This window comes from Hevea brasiliensis, chromosome 14, assembly GCF_030052815.1.
Source record: "Hevea brasiliensis isolate MT/VB/25A 57/8 chromosome 14, ASM3005281v1, whole genome shotgun sequence".
In the NCBI taxonomy this organism is placed as follows: Eukaryota; Viridiplantae; Streptophyta; class Magnoliopsida; order Malpighiales; family Euphorbiaceae; genus Hevea; species Hevea brasiliensis.
In genome coordinates, this window is record NC_079506.1 from 84,801,884 (window position 1) to 84,825,179 (window position 23,296).

At 31.2% G+C, this 23,296-nt stretch overlaps 2 protein-coding genes, 2 long non-coding RNA genes and 1 other non-coding gene across 5 annotated transcripts; 1 reads left to right on the forward strand and 4 right to left on the reverse strand.

The window, feature by feature from the left end:
* Positions 1-2,305: 2,305 nt before the first annotated feature.
* On the reverse strand, positions 2,306-3,508 carry LOC131173025 (receptor-like protein 33). Its single transcript, XM_058134677.1, has one exon. It carries the CDS (start codon positions 3,506-3,508, stop codon positions 2,306-2,308), a length of 1,203 nt encoding a protein of 400 aa, XP_057990660.1.
* Positions 3,509-5,344: 1,836 nt separating this feature from the next.
* On the reverse strand, positions 5,345-6,538 carry LOC131172554 (uncharacterized). Its single transcript, XR_009143081.1, has 2 exons — positions 5,715-6,538; positions 5,345-5,592 (listed from the first exon to the last, which is right to left on the reverse strand). It is a non-coding gene; the product is annotated as an uncharacterized LOC131172554 (long non-coding RNA).
* A 6,201-nt stretch (positions 6,539-12,739) lies between these two features.
* Positions 12,740-12,846, forward strand: LOC131173602 (small nucleolar RNA R71). Its single transcript, XR_009143915.1, has one exon. It is a non-coding gene; the product is annotated as a small nucleolar RNA R71 (small nucleolar RNA).
* Positions 12,847-14,383: 1,537 nt separating this feature from the next.
* LOC131172555 (uncharacterized) lies at positions 14,384-15,189 on the reverse strand. Its single transcript, XR_009143082.1, has 2 exons — positions 15,160-15,189; positions 14,384-15,037 (listed from the first exon to the last, which is right to left on the reverse strand). It is a non-coding gene; the product is annotated as an uncharacterized LOC131172555 (long non-coding RNA).
* A 1,133-nt stretch (positions 15,190-16,322) lies between these two features.
* Positions 16,323-17,702, reverse strand: LOC131173026 (receptor-like protein 9DC1). The gene has a single exon (XM_058134678.1). The coding sequence runs from the start codon at positions 17,700-17,702 to the stop codon at positions 16,323-16,325; it is 1,380 nt and encodes a 459-aa protein (XP_057990661.1).
* Positions 17,703-23,296: the final 5,594 nt, after the last annotated feature.

Genomic DNA, 23,296 nt, shown 5'->3' on the forward strand with positions numbered 1-23,296 from the left:
TGTATGTAGCCCTAATGGGCCAAAATGATTGTGGACTTCAACAAAATGGGCTCCCCACATAGAAGGGACTCAAGCCCAACAGTTTTCTCACTCTTTATTGCAAAACCCAAATTTATGGTGTCAACCCTGTAGCCCTTTCAAAATTTAATGGAAATCTTTTCTTGATATAAATCAGGTCATGGCTCTGATCATGAAGGCACAACATTGCAGAGGAGGAGGAAGTAAAAAAAAAAAAAAAAAGGGCAAATTAAGAAGAAGCTTGAAAGTGCAAGTGAAACAAATGGAAGAAGTGAGCAGGCCATAGTAGAAGTGACACATCATCTCACTTTATTTTTTTTTTCATCTACCTCAAATTATATTCGCTTTTAGGGGTAGACACTTCTCTAAAAATATAAGAATAACATTTAAAAAGGTTGTCCTTATTAAAACATGAGTAGCCCTATTAGTCATCATCCTCTTGCGTCATGTTTAAAATAATTATTTTACTCCCATTATCTGATAAAGATCCATTATTTCATAAAGATAAATTTATTATTATTTTTTTTAATCTGTTTCAAATTATAGTCACTTGTGGAGGAGCGGTCTCTTCTTTTAAAATGTGGGACTAATATTTGAAACGCTGTCCTTATTGAGGCATGATTAGTCTTATTAATTAGTTTGTCGCCTAATCCAAAGTGGAAATACATTAGAACCTTAAGTTATGATTATTATATTAATTATTACTTCAAAATTTTGACTTTATAGGGATAAAATAGGCTAAATGAATAAAAGAATCTAAAATTTTCTAAGTTTTTTCAGCTTTAGTCCAACATTTTAGTATTATCAATTTGATTCTAAACCTTTCATATTACTTTCAATTTTTAACATTAAATTTAATAAAAACAATTGAATTCATCAATTTGCAAAACTTACAAATGTTTAAATTTTTTTTAACCATTTAATTGATAAAATAAATAGAGACAACTTTTATACCATAAAAAAATAAATTTAATCTATTTTCATAATTTGTGGTAAAATAAATTTTAAATATTAAATTTATTAAAATTATTACTCTCAAAGGAGGAAAAATTTTTAGAGACAAATTAATAAAATTAATTGTGCTTCATCGTTCCTTCATCCAAAGACAGCCATGTGCTTTCTTTTCTTTGGTAACTTAGTTGGATTATGCAAACCATTTTGCTCCTCAATAAATTGAGCAGCTGTTTCGGGCCCTCCTTTGCTCTCTCCAGAGCCTAATGTCGACCATACTAATGGTTGCTTGAAAGTGCTTATCTTGCTTTGTAACATACTCCACAAGTACAAAGCCTCTGTGGTTTCCGAACTTCATTGGCAAACTGAAGCTCTTGATCTGGCCTAATTACAATAACAAAATCGAAATTAAAATCTAACACAAGATCCAAACCACGTAGCAACCTCCAAAGCTCAACCCGTACACATCGCAAGCTGCCAAATTACAAGCAAATCAGCCTAGCCATAGTCCCCTCTATTGGCGCACAAGGCCCATTGAGATAGCTTTAGACACTCTTGGAACAACACTATCGCCAGTATTTACCTTCGCCCATCCTACGGGAAGAGGAACCCAGCCAACCACATTGAAGGAAAAGACCCATTCATCAAAGCTATCTATATATGTATGAGCTTAAATCATTGCCAATAAACACTTTCCAATGTACCATATATAAATATAAAAAAAGATTTTTAAATAAATCAATGTGTTTGGAGATTATTAAAAAATAATAATAAAAATAACCAATCAACATATAATTAAGGCCAATCGGAAATGGAACTCAGCCCAAACACGATAGCTAAATTAAAATGAATTGTCACACCAACTCCCAATTTTAGATATACAAAAACTTTCTTTATCGAAGAAAACTTATATATGTAGAAAACAAAGACAAAGAGAGAAGCATAACAAGATAAATTTATACATGATAGAACAATTGTGCTAGATTTGCCCCCACATTCACATGTGCTATGCATCCAAGACCGTATCTTCATTTGGCCGCATCTTCTTACTTGTTCTTCATCTGCCTAACAAGGTGGAAAATTCATAAAGAAAAAAAAAGAATTGTAAGAAATTCATAGTAAATGGATAAAATCTTATAACAATATAAGATCAAATATTGTGCTAATTAACAATAAGAATAATTTATTTCCTAAAAAAACAATTTAAGTATATTTATATAAAAAGAGAAAAAAAAAAAAAAGAAAGCTAATTAACCTAAGATTATATGCAAAGCAAGAGATATCACGAAATAATACCTGTAAACACCAGTCACATTGAAAAGTTTCTCTTTGAACATTAATTGCTAAATCTTTTAAGCTTTCGATGCCTTTCACCTTCAACCATCCTCACAAAACATGTACGTTTTCTTGTTTTAAACACAACATATCCCATTGCAATACCAAATATTACTCCACATCCATACCCCGCCGATATAGCTTTCCATCCAAATCCAATTTTAGACTTGGAATCAATTTCTTTTGATGCTGTTGGTTGTTGCCTCTCCCCACTGTCACATTTTTCTAGCGGAAATCCACACAATCCCAAATTTCCTTCATATGAAGTGCTATCGAATGTGTTGAACTGCTTTCCTTCCGGAATAGGTCCTTCAAGTTGATTATGTGAAACCCGAAACACTTCCAAAAATGTCAAATATGTCAGCTGCATTGGAATCCTTCCAACAAGAAGATTTGAAGAGAGGTCTAAAGATTCCAAATTGCTCAAATTCCCCAATGATGGTTGAATATTGCCCGTGAGTTGATTGTGAGACAAGTTGAGCAACTTAAGTGATTTAAGTTTTCCAATTGACTGTGGGATCTCCCCTGTGAATTTATTGCCCGACAAATCAATGGATGTAAGAAGCGTTTGGATTTTCACCAACTCAATCTCTAAGCCTTTGAGTGTTAGACTCACAGAATAATCATAAGAAGAATGATTTGGCGCCCCCATGTATTTCATATTCAAATCAAAGATCATCATTGCCTTGAAATTGTTGAAATACTCCGCAGGTAGAGGTCCGCTAAACATGTTGTTGGAGAGGTCAAAAATTCGCAGCTTTGAGAATGAATAATTGGCAGAAGTCCCTTTCACCAAACCATGAAATTTATTGGATTTTAGAATTAGAATTTGTAGCTTCGAAAGTGTTTCCAGAAAATGGGGGAATGTGTCATCTATATTATTGTTTTCAAGATCTAAAATTTCCAAATTTATACAATTGCAGATGGAAGGTAGGATTCTCCCTTGCAATTGGTTACCATTGAAGTTCAAATATCTCAAGTTGCTGCCTATTGAAAACGTTTCAAGGATGGTTCCTTGGAATTTGTTCATGCCCAAGTGCAATACTGAAAGATTATTGCTGAAATTTCCCAAACATTGTGGTATGAAGCTATTCAAACTATTGTTCGACAAGTCAAGAATTTCAAGAGAATTTAGATTGCAAACTACAGATGAGACTTCTCCTATCAATTTGTTGGATGAAAGAATGAGAACTCTCAAGTCCATAAGTTTGAAAATTGAACTTGGAATTGGGCCATGTAACAAGTTATTGGATAAATCGAGGTATACCAGACTTGAAAGCTTGCTTCCCTGGAAATGGATGGGACCTGTAAAATTGTTTAAAGTTTGTAAAATAATAAGGAATTTGACCACTAAGATTGTTGTTTTGGAGTTCCAAAATTTGAAACTGTTTAAGGTTTTCAAATGAGGAAGGAATCTCACCTTTAAACTCGTTATAAGAGAGATCCAATGATAAGACGTCTTTAAGCCTCGCAAGTGAGGATGAAATTTAACCACTGAGATTGTTGTTGCTGAGGTCCAAAATTACAAGATGTTTAAGGTTTTCAAATGAGGAGGGAATCTCACCATTAAAATTGTTATAGGAGAGGTCCAATGAGGAGAGTTTCTCAAGGCTTCCAAGTAAGGATGGAATTTGACCACTAAGATTGTTTTTGTGGAGGTACAAATTGTCAAGCTGTTTAATGTTTTCAAATGAGGAGGGAATCTCACCATTAAAATTGTTATAGGAGAGGTCCAATGAGGAGAGTTCCTTAAGGCTTCCGAGTAAGGATGGAATTTGACCATTGAGATTGTTGTTGTCAAGGTATAAAGTATCAAGCTGTTTAAGTGATACGGTGTCCGCAAGTGCACGGGTCACAGTAGTATAGTTTTAAAAATTGATATCGATCCCACAGGGAATTGTGCTTAAATTGGAAATAAAAGTATAAGCAAATTAGAATGACAAAAATTAAAAGATATTAAAAATAAAATCTAAAAATTAAAATTAAGACAAAAATTAAAGATGTAAAATGAAATTTGGAATTAAAATTGGTATTTGAGGAATTAAAACTAGATCAATCAATTAACTAAAATTAATTAAACTAGATTACCCAAAAATTAATTTGAAATATCTATTTATGAAATTGAGAGAAATTAAATCTAAATTCAATAAAAATAAAAATAAAGTGATTATAGAAATTGGATTTAAATTGGATTTAAATTTAAATTGCTATTTATGAGGTTTGGAGGATTTATATCTAATTTCAATGAAAAATAAATTGATTCTAGAGATTGGATTTTCAATATTGTTTGCATGTGGTTTTTCCCTAATTTAGCCAAACACATGAGAATTGCAATTTTGAGGGAAATCAATTCTTAAATTTTTGAAACCTTTTTCAAGCATCTCAAAATTGGTTTTCATTAAATCAAACCCTGTTTTCACGGTATTTCAAATCTAACAAAAACCCAATTAATGCTCTAATTGATTTTTGGAAAGTTCCCCTTAATCTTCTTAGCTTATTTCTAACACCAAGAAAATAAAGTTTATTGCAAGATTATCCATCCCCAATATTCACTTTTCAGTCCATCTATTAAGGATTAAAACTTAACTTAATGAGGGCCCATTCATCAAGCAAGGAAATAAGCACACAAGCAATAAATCAAAATATAACAATCTTCATTTAAATGGCTAAATCAGTTCAAAACCACAAAACAAATCAATATTTACAAACCCATCTCTAGAATCTCAATCAACTACTCACAAATCATTGTTTAAAGACAAACCCAAATGAAGAAATGAAGAAATAATGGAAATGTAAGCTAAAAGGGGTAGAAAAACCCAGCAAATTTTGCAGCAGGATCTCTGCAGAAAAGTGCAGAAACTTGATCCTTCTTCTTTCTTTGGAAGAAGATGCAGAAGATGCTCCTCCCTTTCCCTCTTTCTATCTTTCTAAAAATGCCTCCCTTGCTCTCTTTCTATCTTTCTAAAAATGCCTCCCTTGCTCTCTATGCTCTCTATATCCTAAGAAAGTGATAAAATGGGTCTTTATATAGGCTAAGGGATTGTTCTAGAATGGGTAAAAGGGGGAAGGATCTAGAAAAAGTGAGGTAAAAAGGCTGGAGTAACGGAAATGCCACGTCAAAAAATTTTCCAGTAAAAACGACATAAGCCGAGTCAGTTGTGTCGCGGGTTGTGTCGCTCTCGGCCATTTTTTTTTTTCTCAACTTCAAAATTTTTTTTTGCAATTCGATTTTAATCTCCTCCAAATGGCTACTCTGATCAAAATACATCAAATTTCTCCAGATTTAACCTACAAAACAAATAAATTCCAAAAATTAAACTAAGAAATGTGAAAATTGTAAAATTGACTAAATATATACTAATATCTAAAATAATAGCTATGAATAAGGGTAAATTATGTGCAAAAATTACTCCTAAATGATGATATAAAATGCATGCATCAAATTCCCCCATACTCAAACTCTTGCTTGTCCTCAAGCAAAATTTCATTAAAACTCATTTGGAAGGGAATAGAATCAGTCTTTGAAAACACAAAATTCACTAATCCAAACCACCAACTTACCTCTAGCCACCAACATTCCAAATTCCCACCAGCAAAAGCACAAAGAATGAAGCAAGCACTCTCAACTATTACAGAATAGCTAAGAATTAACCAATCAACCCAAGCAACAAATACCAACCAACTACAAGAGTCAATTGTGCCAAAACAAACCTAAATGAAATAGATAGCCAATGTGTCTCAAATAGATGGTGAGTAATGTATGGAAGATTATATTGCCAAACCCATATGCAAGCATAAAAGATCTAACTCTACTAATGTAACAAGCATTTTTCAAAGAATCATTAGGTCTTTTTAAGGGTTGTAATGGGGTCTAATAGGGTAAAATTGTGGTTAACAAAGAAAGGGAATAAGGTAAACAAAATATGAGAATAATATTAATCATGAAACTCAAAGTGCATCCAATATTTTTTTTTTTTTTTTTTTTTTATATCAAGAGGAAAGAAATTCACAATGAATCTCAAGTGCTATCACAATGATTATACAAAGGGACTATTTTTTTATGCTTATTTTATTTTATTTTATTTTGATTTTGTATGTGTCCCTATTTCATGTCACACCCAAAATTACCTTTGGGATATTTTGGTGACCTTTTCAACTTTTGACAATTACTCTAGCACTTTTCAAGATGTTTCAATCCTCCGAGATTTTTTATTTTTATTTTATTTTTTTTTATTTTTTTTTTTTTTTATATCATTATCATTTTTTTATGCACTTAATTGCTAAAATACTATTCTCATAGATAGGTGGTAGTGTTTAGGTTTAATGGCTAGGTAAATGATTTGGGTTCCAAAGAAATTAGGAGATTAAGGTTCAAGGGGTTTGCAAGGGTTAAAATGAAATTGAGGTAGGTTAAGGCTAAATGTGAGGTTTAAAATATGAAGGAATGCCTAAATCATATTCTTATCAAATGCAAGTTAAAAATTTCGCTTTGAAAGATCTAAGATGCTTGTTCTAGGAATGGTGAGACGACAATGACCATTTTCTTCCTTAAAGGCTTATCCAGACACTCAAAACTCAAAATAACTAACTAGCACTGCATACCTAAATTGATATATTAATTTTCAGCTATTAAGTAAGAGAAAGAATAATGCTTAAGACTTTGTACCCAGCTGGAACTTTCATTCCACTAACCATCTAAAGGCAAGCTGGATTGCTTGAATAAGTGGCTTATGGAATTCAAAGATCGTTTAAAAATTCAAAAATTTTAAATGAGTGAATGATATGCATGAGTGTAAATGTATAGTCAACCTAATTGCAACTAAGTATGCGTAACTAAGTATATGAGGCTATATGCAAGTGTATATACGTAGTAATGAATGTGTCACTATATGAAAATGAAAAAGGAAAAATAATTTTTGCAAAAAATTTACCCTCTCCCCCATACTCAGAATGAACATTGTCCTCAATGTTAGAAGAGTGCATGGAATGGGATAATGTGCAGAAAATGGGTAGATCATATGTGCATAAAGAATTATTACCCTGTTGCATAAGCGATAGCACAACTTGTGTTGACAGTGACACAAGCTGAGATGAGAATTGTTACCTCATTGAAGTGCAGCCAATTTAATTAGATAAAATTTGATACCACGCACTCATTGCAAAAGAAACAAAGGCAATGGAATCCATTAATTAAATCGATTAATCTCAAAAATTTGGAATAGGGAAGTTAAGCTCAAAAATATAGCCATCAAGTGTAAATCCGAAGTAGCACATAAAAGCAAGTGAGCAATGTACTAAAAATATAAAAGAAAAATGTATTTTATGAGGAACTAAAAAAAACTGAATAAGTAAATGGTTCAAGTAAAATAAAAACAACACAACCAAAATAAGTTCAAAATATGAAGTAATTAAGCAATGAAATTAAACACATGAAATGTTTTTTTTTTTTTTTTTTTTTTTTTTTTTATATGCTCATTTGCTTGCAATGCATTGTATCCCATCTGCACAAGGAAATTAGAACAATGTTAAACTCTGAATAAGGAGTATATAAAAAAAAAACTTAAAACAAATGAAAGAAAAATTGGGAGTTATGCACAAAAATGCTAAGTTTAGGTCTTTAGCTTGACCATACTTACTCAAAATTTCATAGAGAATGAGAAAGATAGCAAGTTGCTATTTTCTCAATTGGCTCACCGGCTAAATAATGCCTCAACCTTTGTCCATTTACCTTGAAATTACCAGATTTTTCACCAAAAATTTCCACAGCACCATGAGGTAAAACTTTCACAATTTTGAATGGACTGACCACCTTGATTTTAATTTTCCGAAAAATTTTAACCTTGAATTGAATAAGAGAACCAAATCTCCTTCTTTTAAGTCCTTTTTCTTGATATGCTTATCATGCCATTTTTTAGTTATTTCTTTATAGATCCTAGCATTTTCATAAGCATCAAGTCTCAATTCTTCTAATTCATCAAGTTGCAAAAGTCTTTTATGTCCAAAGACTTGCAAATCAAAATTGATTGCTCTAATGGCCCAATAAGCTTTGTGTTCTAATTCTACGCAAATGGCATGATTTCCCAAAAACTAACCTATAAGGTGTAGTTCCTATGGGGTTTTAAATGCTGTTCTATATGCCCAAAGAGTGTCATCTAATTTAAGGGACCAATCTTTTCTGGACTTATTGACAGTTTTCTCCAAGATTTGCTTGATTTCTCTATTTGTGATTTCTACTTGGCCATTTGTTTGAGGGTGATATGGTGTGGCAATCCTATGCTTTACCCCATATTTTCTCATCAACTTTTCAAATTGGTGGTTGCAAAAATGGCTACCACCATCACTGATTATGGCACGTGGGGCACCAAACCTGGTCAAAACAAATTTTTTCAGAAATTTTACCACAACTTTTGCATCATTGGTAGGTGTAGCTATAGCTTCTACCCATTTAGATACATAGTCCACCCTACCAAGATATATTTATTCCCATATGAAGATGGAAATGGCCCCATGAAATCAATTCCCACACATCAAATAATTCAACTTCTAATATGGACTTGGGGCATCTCATCTCTCTTGGAAATGTTGCCTACCCTTTGGCACCTATCACACTTGCTTACAAAGTCTCTCACATGTTTAAACATTTTAGGCCAATAGAAACCTGATGTCAAGACTTTTTCAACAGTTTTTGAGACACTAAAATGACCACCATATTCAGAGGAATGACAATGGTAAATAACATCATGCATTACTTCCTCCGTATACATCTTCTAATTATTCCATCATTGCATCTCCTAAACAAAAGCGGTTCTTCCAAGAATAAAATTTAACATCATGCAAGAATCTTTTCTTTTCTGCCAAGATAAATCAGGTGGCAAGACACCACAAGACAAGAAATTCACAATATCAAGAAACCATGGAAGTGCGAATTCAACACATACAATCGCTCATTCATGAAAAATTCATCAATTGGCACAATTTCATCATCTTTATTTTCGCTTTTATCCTAGAAAGGTGATCACCACCACATTCTCAACACCCTTTTTATCTCTTATTTCCAAATCAAATTCTTGAAGTAATAAAATCCATCTAATCAACCTAGATTTAGCTTCTTTCTTGCTCATTAAGTACTTTATTCTTGCATGATCGGTGAAAACAATTACCTTTGAGTTGACCAAATAAGAACGAAATTTATTGAGTGCAAATACTACCGCAAGGAACTCCTTTTCGGTTGTGGCGTAATTGACTTGAGCTTCATCAAGGGTTCGGCTTGCATAGTAAATGGCATAAGGTTTTCTATCTTTTGGCCAAGGACACTCAACAAGAAACTCACTTGCATCACACATAATTTCAATGGCAAAGTCCAATGGGGTTGCATGATAGGAGTCATTGTTAATGCCGTCTTTAACCTGCAAAAAGCAACCATACAATCTTGATTAAAATCAAATTTAACATCATGATTCAAAAGATTTGTTAAGGGTTTAGCAAGTTTAGAAAATCCTGAATAAATCGCCGTAAAACCCAAAGATGTCCAAGGAAACTCCGCACTCCTTTGACAAATGGTTGGAGGGGCATTTTTCAATAATTTCTATTTTGGCTCTATCCACTTCAATTCCCCTTTTTGAGATTAAATGCCCTAAAACGATTCCCTCTTGGACCATAAAGTGGCATTTCTCCCAATTCAACACCAAATCATTATCAGCACATCTCTGCAAGATTTTAGACAAATTAGTCAAGCATGAATCAAAATTAGTTCCATATACTGAAAAGTCATCCATGAAGACCTCCATAATTTCTTCAATAAAATCAGACAAAATAGCCATCATGCACCTTTGAAATGTGCCAGGCGCATTACACAATCCGAATGGCATCCTTCGATATGCAAAGGTGCCATAGGGACATGTAAAGGTAGTTTTTTCTTGGTCATCATGATGTATTGGAATTTGAAAGAAACCAGAATATCCATCTAAGTAACAAAAGAATGAATGCTTGGCTAATCTCTCTAACATTTGATCCATAAAAGGAAGAGGAAAATGGTCTTTTCTTGTGGCATTGTTCAACTTCCTATAGTCTATGCACATTCTCCAACCTGTAATAGTTCTAGTGGGTATCAATTCATTATTTTCATTTTTAACAACTGTCACCCCACCTTTCTTTGGTACAACATGCACAGACTAACCCACTCACCGTCGTAAATAGGTAAATAATTCCAAAGACTAGTAATTTTAGGATTTCCTTTTTCACAACATCCTTCATTGTAGGATTCAATCTTCTTTGATGTTCAATGGAAGGTTTACTATTTGGCTCAAGGAAAATCCTATGCATACAAACCGTTGGACTAATTCCTTTATATCATCAATTGCATAACCCAAAACTCTTCTATATTCTCTCAATACTCTCAACAATTTGTCATTCTCAATATTAGTCAAACATGCATTAATTATAACAGGATATGTTTCATTGGGTCCAAGAAAAGCATACCTGAGGTTGGAAGGAAGAGGTTTAAGATCTACCTTTGGGGCATCCTCTACCTTTAATGATGGTGGTTTGATCTCCAAATTTTGCACTCCTTCAAGTTGAAAAATTGTGGCTTCAGGATGTGGTGGAGAGCTTTCCAAGTATTGCGCAAAAATAGCCATGTTATCATCATCAATGCTCCCACCATGGACTAAGCAATTTTCAAGTGGGTCTTGTGGATAGCTTTTTCAGAAATGCTCTTGAACAATCTCATCAATAATGTCTACCCGCAAACAAGACTCAACTTCTTCATGTTTTCTTTTCATGGCTGGATTGATGTTGAATATCATTTGATCATCTCCCACTCTAAGTGTCAATTGCTCACCCTTTACATCAATTAATGCACCAGCTGTTGCCAAAAAGGGTCTTCCCAATAAGATAGGAACTTTTGTGTCTTCTTCCATATCCAAAATGACAAAGTCCACCGGAATGTAAAATTTTCCAACCTTGATAGGCACATTTTCAAGAATGCCTTCCGGATACTTAATTGAACGGTCAGCCAATGAGAGATACATGTTTGTGGGCTTCAACTCTCCCATATTCAATTTTTCATATATTGAAAGAGGCATTAGGCTGACACTAGCTCCAAGGTCACATAAGGCATTTGCCACACAGTTATCACCAATATGACAAGGAATGGAAAACACACCCGGATCTTTGAGTTTGGGAGGTAACTTCTTCTGGATTATAGCACTGCATTGCTCTCCCAAATTGATGGTGTCATAATCTTCTAGCCTTCTCTTGTTGGAAAGAATCTCCTTCAAAAACTTGGCATAACTCGGCATTTGGGATAGTGCCTCAGTGAATGGCACATTGATATACAATTTTTTTAGCACTTCAAGGAACTTGCCAAATTGCTTGTCTAGTTTGTGCTTGATGAATCTTTGAGGGTAGGGAAGGGTGGGTTTGTAAGGTTCAGGTGGGATGTATGGTTTCTCTCCCTCATCTTGCTCACTTTTGCTTTCTTCTTCTTTTTCATTTTTCTTGCTCTCAACTGAATTTTCTTCTTTTGTGCTTTCTTTTTCTTCTCTCTTGTTTTCACTCTCTTGACCTACTTTCTTACCACTTCTCAAGGTCACCAACTTACATTGTTCATGAGGGTTTTGTGGTTGGCTAGGTAGTTTCCCATAGGAATTGCTTCCTGATGAGCTTGCTTGTTGCGCCAATTGAGTCTCCAACATGCGGTTGTGGACTTGTAATTGATCCATGGTTTGTCTCATGTGTTGCATTTCTTCCTCCAATTTGCTATTCATCTTGCTTTGTTCAGCAAAAAATTTCTCCATCATGTTCTCCAAGGACGGCTTCGATTCATGGGATGGAAGGGATTGTTGTGCTCTTGCTTGATATCCAGGTGGTGGCTGCCTTGTGGGCTGAAATTGAGGCTGAAATTGAGGCTTGTTCTCACGCATAAACTGCTGGTTATGAGCATAATTTGAGCTTTGGCCTTGTTGAGCAAAAGTTGCTTGTGGTCTCCATGTTGAGTTGTTCATATTAGAATAAGAATTTCCCATAGGTTTTTGTTGATAACCTCCTGCATAAGCAGCTTGCTCTTGCAAATAATCATCACCATAAGAAGAATAATTAACTCCACAACTTTGAGTTCCATTTGTGAAGGCAACTTGTTGCATAGTTGTAGGAGTTGAGGTTGTTGCCTTTGTGCAAAAATCACTAAGAAGCTGAGTCAACTGATCAAATTTTGCATTCATGTAGTTAACTGAGTCAAGTTCATAGATCCCAGCTTTCTTTGGCTCAAGTGCTCTAGGATTTCCCCATAAATGGGTATTGTGAGCAATCTTCTCTAATAGATCATAGCATTCTTCACTTGTCATTCTCATGAAATCTCCTCCTGCTTGTGAATCAATTGTGTTTCTTATGGCTGGAGTAACTCTGGTGTAGAAATTCAACAATCATCCATTTGGGTATTTCATGATGAGGACATTGCCTTTCAAGCTCCTTAAATCTCATCCAAGATTCATACAAAGTTTCATCATCTCTTGGTTTAAAAGCTACCATCAAATTCCTCAAATGAGTAGTTTTCCTGTGGGAAAAATTGAGATAGAAAAGCTTGAGATAAATTGCTCCCGTGTAGCTATAATAGCTTGTGGGAGTGAGTCATACCACTCCAATGCTGAATCCCGAAGAGAAAATGGAAATAATGTGAGCCGAATAACTTCATCAGAAACTCCAGGTTGTCTTTGTGTACCACATATCATCAAAAATTTCTTCAAGTGAGAATGAGGATTTTCAAGTGGGCTACCTCCAAATTGTGAATTCTGAACCATTTGAATAAGACCAGTTTTTAATTCAAATTGATTAGCTCCAATAATAGGTCTGTTATCTCTCACATCAGTACATCTAGGAAAAGCATAGTCTAACATGGATCTTCTTTGAGGATCATTTTGATTAACCACAGCATTTTGCCCATTTTGCTCATTTGCTCCATTGTTTCCACCAATAGCTCTATTTTGATTCTCCATATTTTCTATTGTCTCCTCTTGCTCAAATATTTGTTGTTCTTCTTTTTCTGCTTCTTTTCTTCTCTTGTACTCCTTTTTGTTGGCTCGATGTAATTTTTCAATTTCAGGTTGAACATCAATTCAGTATCACTTGTGCTTTTCGATCGTCTCATAAACAAGAAAAGTACCTGAAAAACACAAGGAACAATAGTGAAAATAAAAGAAAATAAAAATTCTAATTAGCTTAAAACAATTAAAATCCAACTTAAAAACAAACAATTCCCCGGCAACGGCGCCAAAAACTTGATACGGTGTCCGCAAGTGCACGGGTCACAGTAGTATAGTTTTAAAAATGATATCGATCCACAGGAATTTTGCTTAAATTGGAAATAAAAGTATAAGCAAATTAGAATGACAAAAATTAAAAGATATTAAAAATAAAATCTAAAAATTAAAATTAAGACAAAAATTAAAGATGTAAAATGAAATTTGGAATTAAAATTGGTATTTGAGGAATTAAAACTAGATCAATCAATTAACTAAAATTAATTAAACTAGATTACCCAAAAATTAATTTGAAATATCTATTTATGAAATTGAGAGAAATTAAATCTAAATTCAATAAAAATAAAAATAAAGTGATTATAGAAATTGGATTTAAATTGGATTTAAATTTAAATTGCTATTTATGAGGTTTGGAGGATTTATATCTAATTTCAATGAAAAATAAATTGATTCTAGAGATTGGATTTTCAATATTGTTTGAATGTTTTTTTTCGCTTATTTATACAAACACATGAGAATTTCAATTTTGAGGTAAATCAATTCTTAAATTTTTGAAACCTTTTTTCAAGCATCTCAAAATTGGTTTTCATTAAATCAAACCCTGTTTTCACGGTATTTCAAATCTAACAAAAACCCAATTAATGCTCTAATTGATTTTTGGACAGTTCCCCTTAATCTTCTTAGCTTATTTCTAACACCAAGAAAATAAAGTTTATTGCAAGATTATCCATCCCCAATATTCACTTTTCAGTCCATCTATTAAGGATTAAAACTTAACTTAATGAGGGCCCATTCATCAAGCAAGGAAATAAGCACACAAGCAATAAATCAAAATATAACAATCTTCATTTAAATGGCTAAATCAGTTCAAAACCACAAAACAAATCAATATTTACAAACCCATCTCTAGAATCTCAATCAACTACTCACAAATCATTGTTTAAAGACAAACCCAAATGAAGAAATGAAGAAATAATGGAAATGTAAGCTAAAAGGGGTAGAAAAACCCAGCAAATTTTGCAGCAGGATCTCTGCAGAAAAGTGCAGAAACTTGATCCTTGCTGCTGCTGGAAGAAGATGCAGAAGATGCTCCTCCCTTTCCCTCTTTCTATCTTTCTAAAAATGCCTCCCTTGCTCTCTTTCTATCTTTCTAAAAATGCCTCCCTTGCTCTCTATGCTCTCTATATCCTAAGAAAGTGATAAAATGGGTCTTTATATAGGCTAAGGGATTGTTCTAGAATGGGTAAAAGGGGGAAGGATCTAGAAAAAGTGAGGTAAAAAGGCTGGAGTAACGGAAATGCCACGTCAAAAAATTTTCCAGTAAAAACGACATAAGCCGAGTCAGTTGTGTCGCGGGTTGTGTCGCTCTCGGCCATTTTTTTTTTTTTTCAACTTCAAAATTTTTTTTTGCAATTCGATTTTAATCTCCTCCAAATGGCTACTCTGATCAAAATACATCAAATTTCTCCAGATTTAACCTACAAAACAAATAAATTCCAAAAATTAAACTAAGAAATGTGAAAATTGTAAAATTGACTAAATATATACTAATATCTAAAATAATAGCTATGAATAAGGGTAAATTATGTGCAAAAATTACTCCTAAATGATGATATAAAATGCATGCATCATTAAGGTTTTCAAATGAGGAGGGAATCTCACCATTAAAGTTGTTATAGGAGAGGTACAATGAGGAGAGTTTCTTAAGTCTTCCAAGTGAGGATGGAATTTGACCACTGAGATTGTTTTTGTGGAGGTACAAAATGTCAAGCTGTTTAAGGTTTTCAAATGAGGAGGGAATCTCACCATTAAAATTGTTATAGGAGAGGTCCAATATGGAGAGTTTCTTAAGGCTTCCAAGTAAGGATGGAATTGTTAGAACAAAAATAAATGCAGAAAAATAAAGAACATTTTTATTGAATAGGAAGAAACAATCTATATAACTCTCTTAATTTAAAGACTATTAAATGTGCTATTTATATAGCAAAAGTCTAACTAAATAAAATAAAATCCCACATAAATCTCAACACTTAGTCAAGATTAGATCATTATTTTAAAAATTGAAATGCAACAACCTTAAAACCTATTATCCCTAAAATCTTGAAGGATATTATGAAGACTAAATCAATCCTGTTTGAATTAGGTTCTAACATTCTCTCCCTTAATTCAAACATGGACTTAAAATAATTTTTTTTTTTTGAATGGAGCACTTCTCTCCATCTGGCAATTTGAGTCTTGGAGCACTTCTCTCCAGTCGACAAATTTGTGTGTTAGAGCACTTCTCTCCAACTGACAATTTTGGTGCACTTCTCACCATTTGTTGATGCACTTCTCACCAACCTTTGCTTTTGATCTTCTTGGAGCACTTCTCTCCAATCTCTTCATTATTGATGCACTTCAAATTTTCTTGGAGCACTTCTCTCCAATAACCCATGATAAATTTGTGTTTAAAGTTTTCTCTTATTTGCCCATAAGATCATTGAGGCTCTGATACCACTGTTAGAACAAAAATAAATGTAGAAAAATAAAGAACATTTTTATTGAATAGGAAGAAACAATCTATATAACTCTCTTAATTTAAAGACTATTAAATGTGCTATTTATATAGCAAAAGTCTAACTAAATAAAATAAAATCTCACATAAATCTCAACACTTAGTCAAGATTAGATCATTATTTTAAAAATTGAAATGCAACAACCTTAAAACCTATTATCCCTAAAATCTTGAAGGATATTATGAAGACTAAATCAATCCTGTTTGAATTAGGTTCTAACAGGAATTTGACCACTGAGATTGTTTTTATAGAGGTACAAACTGTGAAGCTGTTTAAGGTTTTCAAATGAGGAGGGAATCTCACCATTAAAATTGTTATAGGAGAGGTACAATGAGGAGAGTTTCTTAAGTCTTCCAAGTGAGGATGGAATTTGACCATTGAGATTGTTGTCTTCGAGGTCCAAATAATAAAGCTGTTTAAGGTTTTCAAATGAGGAGGGAATCTCACCATTAAAATTGTTACAGGAGAGGTCCAAATAATAAAGCTGTGTAAGGTTTTCAAATGAGGAGGGAATCTCACCATTAAAATTGTTATAGGAGAGGTCCAATGAGGAGAGTTCCTTAAGGCTTCCGAGCAAGGATGGAATTTGACCACTGAGATTGTTTTTATAGAGGTACAAACTGTCAAGCTGTTTAAGGTTTTCAAATGAGGAGGGAATCTCACCATTAAAATTGTTATAGGAGAGGTCCAATGAGGAGAGTTCCTTAAGGCTTCCGAGTAAGGATGGAATTTGACCATTGAGATTGTTGTTGTCAAGGTATAAAGTATCAAGCTGTTTAAAATTTTCCAATGAGGATGGAATCTCACCACTAAAATTGTTATAGGAGAGGTCCAATAAAACCAACTTGGATAGATGACTGATATCTGGGAATTTCCCTTGCAATTGGCATTCGCTGAGTTTGAGAGATGTCAAAGAAGAAGACAAATTCATCAAGGAACTAGACCCGACCAAGGACATGTTTATTTCACTCAAGTCCAATTGCTGTAACTGGGTCAGGTTTTGAACAAGCTCGTTAAAAATAAAGGTTTCAAGTATCAAATAAGGGTTCTTAGAAAGATCAAGCGAAACCAAAGCAGGCAGATAAGAAATTTCTAGTGGAATTTGGCCCTCAAAAACAGAGTGATTTAGGTTAAGATACCTTAAATTCAAAAACTGGCCAAATTGAGGCACAATTTGAGATTGGTTGAAGTCATTATTGGAGAGGTCAAGCTTTTGGAGATGAGGAAGGAGGAAAAGAGAATTATTAGAATGGATGGTACCATAGAGCAAGCTAGAAGAAAGGTTAAGGCCAATTACATTACCTGTTTCTATTTCGCAAGTGACCCCATCCCACAAGCAGCAATCTGTGCCCTCTTTCCAAGACTCTGTCTTGGGATAAGGCTTGGGGTAAAGGAAATCCCAGGAAGAGGCATTACTTCTAATAGAAAAGGTTTTCATGAATTGGACCAAGGCAAGACTCTGGTCATGTTGGCACGGCATGGCTGCAGAGGAGGAATTGAAAGAAAAAGGTAGAGAAGAACCAGCTTGGAAACGCAAGTGAAACAAAAGGAAGGAGAGAAAGTGAGCAAACCATAGTAGACTAGCCATTCTCTTTAAGTGGAAAGCTAAAGTTGAAAAGTTGAGTTATTAAAAAATCAGAGTAACCAGTTGGTATTTATAATCCGAATGGAGAGAGGAAAAATAATTTGTATATTATGAGTTATTTGTTTGTAATGTCTGTAGGACATGATGACCGAAGACCAAAGAAGCAAACAAACACTCTTCTTTCACCATTTTTTTTAATGGAACTTTTATTTTTCTATCTTCAATTCTTATAATTGAGTTGGACTATATGCTAACAAAAAAAATTAGATTTTTATACTCCAAAGTTAATTTAAACAACAAGAATACTTCAAATTACAACCTTTTTTCTTTGATCTTAATTAAATATCAGTTGCTCTACATCACAGTTTCCCATATTTATTATTATTAGATATTTTTTTTATATATTAATTTTTTAAAAAATTAAGAAACTGAATTTGCATTGCGCATGTGGTTAATATATATATATATATATATATATATATATATATATATATATATATATATATATATATATATATATATATATATAAATATCAGTTGCTCTACATCACAGTTTCCCATATTTATTATTATTAGATATTTTTTTTATATATTAATTTTTTAAAAAATTAAGAAACTGAATTTGCATTGCGCATGTGGTTAATATATATATATATATATATATATAATTTAAAAAAAAATTAATGCAACAAATAAAAATAAATAGAGATAGTATAAATTTTTTGAAGCATCACTTACCAATGGATTAAAAAAAAAACAAAAAAAATATACAAATACATTATAATACTTGCTTCTATCGAGAAAAGTGTGGCCGTGAAGACCAAGGCATGGATTTTAATGGCTTCAACACTAATCTATTTTCCCTTGTCCATTTTGCAAAGATAGAAGGCAACAGTGATTTTAATTTTTGGCCATTTTAAAAAAAAAATTACGTATAAAAAAAATTAGGATAGCATTAGCATTATTAAATGGCACCATACAAAGAGTAAAATGGCCATGTTCTCTTCACAGTAAAGGAACCGAATGAGGAACTTGATGATACAGAATGCCAATTCTATTTATTAAAATGTTATATTTTCCCAAATTAAAGTTTAGTTTTAGTTTTGTTATTTATAACATACTATCATTTATTATTTATAGAGAACTTGCAATTTAATTTTATGTTTTAAGAGTTGGTAAATATGAGATTATATCATTAAAATTATTTTGTTGTTTTTACTCGTATGTCTGCACATGCTATACACATCTTTATCATGAAATCTTTATCATTGTTGTGAAAATTATTAACACATTAAATTAAATTTTCCGAAATGAGCTTGAATTATTATTTAGGTCAATACAGGGAGAGGGGAAAGCGAGGTCTTGTAGAAAAAGAACAGTCGTCAGAATAGAAAAATGAAAATTTTATTGCTAATATATGGACTCTGGAAAAGGAAAGCCCTAATCAATCCCTTTGATAACCTTTCCTATGGATATTCAAGTTGAGATGGCCACCCATCGGCTTCATGGCTTCAATTCAAAATTTAACAAAATTATAAAAATAATAATTAGTTGGGATATCCGTCCGTCAATTATAAAGTCTTTTTTTTATTAATTTTAATCAAATTCAATTATTAATTTTTTTTTAAATAAGTACTCAGTCAATCCACTTTTATTTGTTACCTTTCAAATATTATTTTGTCTAAAATTATTTATCATTTTGAGAAGACTAAAGAAAATTTTTAATTTGACTTATAAGTCGGTTAAATATACTTATAAATAGAAAATTATAAATAAATTAGTATTTGATTTGACTTATAAAAAAAATTATTTAAAATAAATTATAAGTCATAAGTAAGTATCTACTTGTTTTATAACTACTCTTTAACTATATTATCTTAATAATTTTTGAAAATATTAACATTATCCTTATTTTAATAAATTATGGCACCTAATATATATATATATATATATGAAGCAGATAAATTTTTTCCTTGATATTACCATATAAGATTCTCAAACTATCACATTTATGCCAAGTGACAATTTTAAATTGAATTTATTAATTTTTTAATTTATTAAATAGTTGTAATATATATAATTATTATAGAATTTAATTTTTTAAATACAATCCTTAATTAATTTAATCTTCAAATTTAAATAATAAAAAACATTAATTAATAAATATAATTATCATCCATTATCATATTCCCTAATTTTTAATTTAAAAACATCAATATCAGTAAAATCAAAACTCAATTTTTACTTTAAAATATTTTTAAACACATTTATTATTATTATTATTGTTGTTGTTGTTGTTGTTGTTGTTGTTGTTGTTGTTGTTGTTGTTGTTGTTGTTGTTGTTGTTGTTGTTGTTGTTATAAATAAAGAATAACTTATGGTCATTTAACAAAAAAAAAATCTTATGGTCACTAGAAAAAAAATTTATGGCCATTAAGGCTATTGATTTGAAAGCAATTGCCAATTTATTTAGCAAAAGATTATGGCTAATATTTTAGAGTTTTAATATTAAAGGGATAAGTGCCAAAAAAATTGTACTTTTCAAATTTTTACAATTCTACCCCATGTTATAAAAATTACCAATTAAATTCTAAATTTTTTAACTCTTACTAATTCTATTCTACTATTAATAAAACCATTATCTCACTAATGAATAGCCGCGCCAGATGTCACATCAGCTGCCATGTCACGCCACAGTAGGGTACAATTGGTAAGAATTAAAAAGTACTTGATTTAATTAGTAATTTTTTTAGTATGGTACAATTGTAAAAAATTTATTAGTGTGGGTATTTTTTGGCAAATTTCCCAATCTATTTTAATTTATACAAAATTTAAATTACTTTTAAAATTGAGAGTCAATTAACAATTTGATTTGGATTAATTTGCTTGACCTAAAAATGATTCAACACTAAAATATGATCACATAGTGGTGAAAGAAATGAAATAAAAATGGAGATGCTTAAAATGACATGAAAGAAAGTAATAATAAAAAATTTATAACTTTTAAATATTGATACAAAATTGGTTTTGAGCATAATTGAATGGCGAAAATTGATTTATATAATAAATTTTAACTAGTTTTAAAAACTTAACTGTGATTGTTGTTATATATTTTTTAATTAATTTTATATAATTTTTATAGTAAATATTTAAGGAAAATTTATTTTTTAGTCTTTAAATTATGTTAGAGATGGCAACGTACAAAGTACTTTTAAAAATTATCTATATAAAATATATTTATAATTAATAATTCATATTTTAATTTTAATAATTTTAGAAAAAATTTACAGAAAAACCCTATACTTTCAATTTTTTGTAATCATACCCTATACTAATTAAATTGCCAATTAAATAATATACTTTTTAATTTTTACCAATTATACCCTATTATTAGCATGACATGGTAGTTGATGTGGCGGCTGATTTGGCATCTCCATTAGTAAGATATTGATTTTGTTAACCGTAAAGTAAAATTGGTGAGAGTTAAAAAGTTTAGAGTTTAATTGGTAATTTTTATAGTATAGAGTAGAATTGTAAAAATTTAAAAAGTAAAGGGTTTTTTAGGCAATTATCCCTATTTTAAATAGTAATGTTAAAATTATTTCAATTAAAGAATAACTTTTTCTAATTAATAATGATTTAGTGACCTAATTAATTTTGTTTTGAATTTTCTCTATTTCTACCTATAAATAGTTAATGTAGCAATTTTAATTGAATTAAAGCAAACAGGTTATCCTTGGTGGTGCTGATTTCAAAGCTAACACATTTATATCAAGTGGCAATTTTTAATTCAATTTATTGAATTATTTTTATATTTCCTACATAGTTTGAAATAGTTTAAGTATTCGTTTAAAATGTGCTTAAAAGTAACTTAATTTATTAAAATAACTAAAAATGATATATCATTGAATGTTGTGTTTTTTTTTTTATGAGTAAGGGGAATTTTATTAAAAGGTTTGTAGTTGTTAAAATAAGGATAATGTTAATATTTTTAAAAATTATTAGGATAATATAATTTTTTTATTTGATCAAATAATTTGTATATTATGAGTTATTTGTTTGTAATGTCTGTAGGACATGAAGACCGAAGACCAAAGAAGCAAACATACACTCCTCTTTCACTATTTTTTTTAATGGAACTTTTATTTTTCTATCTTCATTTCTTATAATTGAGTTGGACTTTATACTAACAAAAAAATTAGATTTTTATACTCCAAAGTTAATTTAAACAACAAGAATACTTCAAATTACAACTTTTTTTTCTTTGATCTTAATTAAATATCAGTTGCTTTACATCACAGTTTCGCATATTTATTATTATTAGCTATTTTTTATACATATTAATTTTTTAAAAAATTAAGAAACTGAATTTGCATTGAGCATGTGGTTAATATATACATATATAATTTTGAAAAAAAAATTAATGCAACAAATAAAAATAAATAGAGATAGTAAAAATTTTGCGAAGCATCACTTACCAAAGGATTAAAAAAAAAAAACAAAAAAAATATACAAATACATTATAATACTTGCTTCTATCAAGAAAAGTGTGGCCGTGAAGACCAAGGCATGGATTTTATTGGCTTCAACGCTATTCTATTTTCCCTTGTCCATTTTGCAAAGATAGAAGGCAACGGTGATTTTAATTTTTGACCATTTTAAAAAAAAAATACGTATAAAAAAAATTAGGATAGCATTAGCATTATTAAATGGCACCATACAAAGAGTAAAATGGCCATGTTCTCTACACTGTAAAGGAACCGAATGAGGAACTTGATGATACAGAATGGCAATTCTATTTATTAAAATGTTATAAATTCCGAAATTAAAGTTTAGTTTTAGTTTTGTTATTTATAACATACTATCATTTATTATTTATAGAGAACTTGCAATTTAATTTTCTGTTTTAAGAGTTAGTAAATATGAGATTATATCATTAAAATTATTTTGTTGTTTTTACTCGTATGTCTGCACATTCTATACACATCTTTATCATGACATCTTTATCATTGTTGTGAAAATTATTAAAACATTAAATTAAATTTTCCGAAATGAGCTTGAATTATTATTTAGGTCAATACAGGGAGAGGGGAAAGCGAGGTCGTAAATTTATTATTATATATAACAAATCAATAGACTTGTAGTCCAAATGGGAATGAAGTCTTTGGCAATTAGCAAGTCTTCGGAGGGAGGGTCAAGCTACAGAAATTGCAGTGTAGAAAAAGAACAGTCCTCAGAATATAAAAATGAAAATTTTAATTATTAATGTCTGGATTTTGGAAAAGGAAAGCCCCAATCAATCCCTTATGTAACATTTCCTATGGATATTCAAGTTGAGGCAGTCACCCATCGGTTTCACCGTTTCAATTCAAATTTAAGAAAAAAAAAATGGTTGGGATATCCGTCCATCAATTGTAAAGTCTTTTTTTTATTAATTTTAATAAAATTCGATTATTATTTTTTTTTTTAAAAGTGCTCAATCAATCCAGTTTTACTTGTTACTTTCCAAATATTATTTTGTCTACAATTATTTATCACTTTGAGAAAACTAAAGAAAATATTTAGTCTTGACTTATAAGTTGATCGAATACACTTAT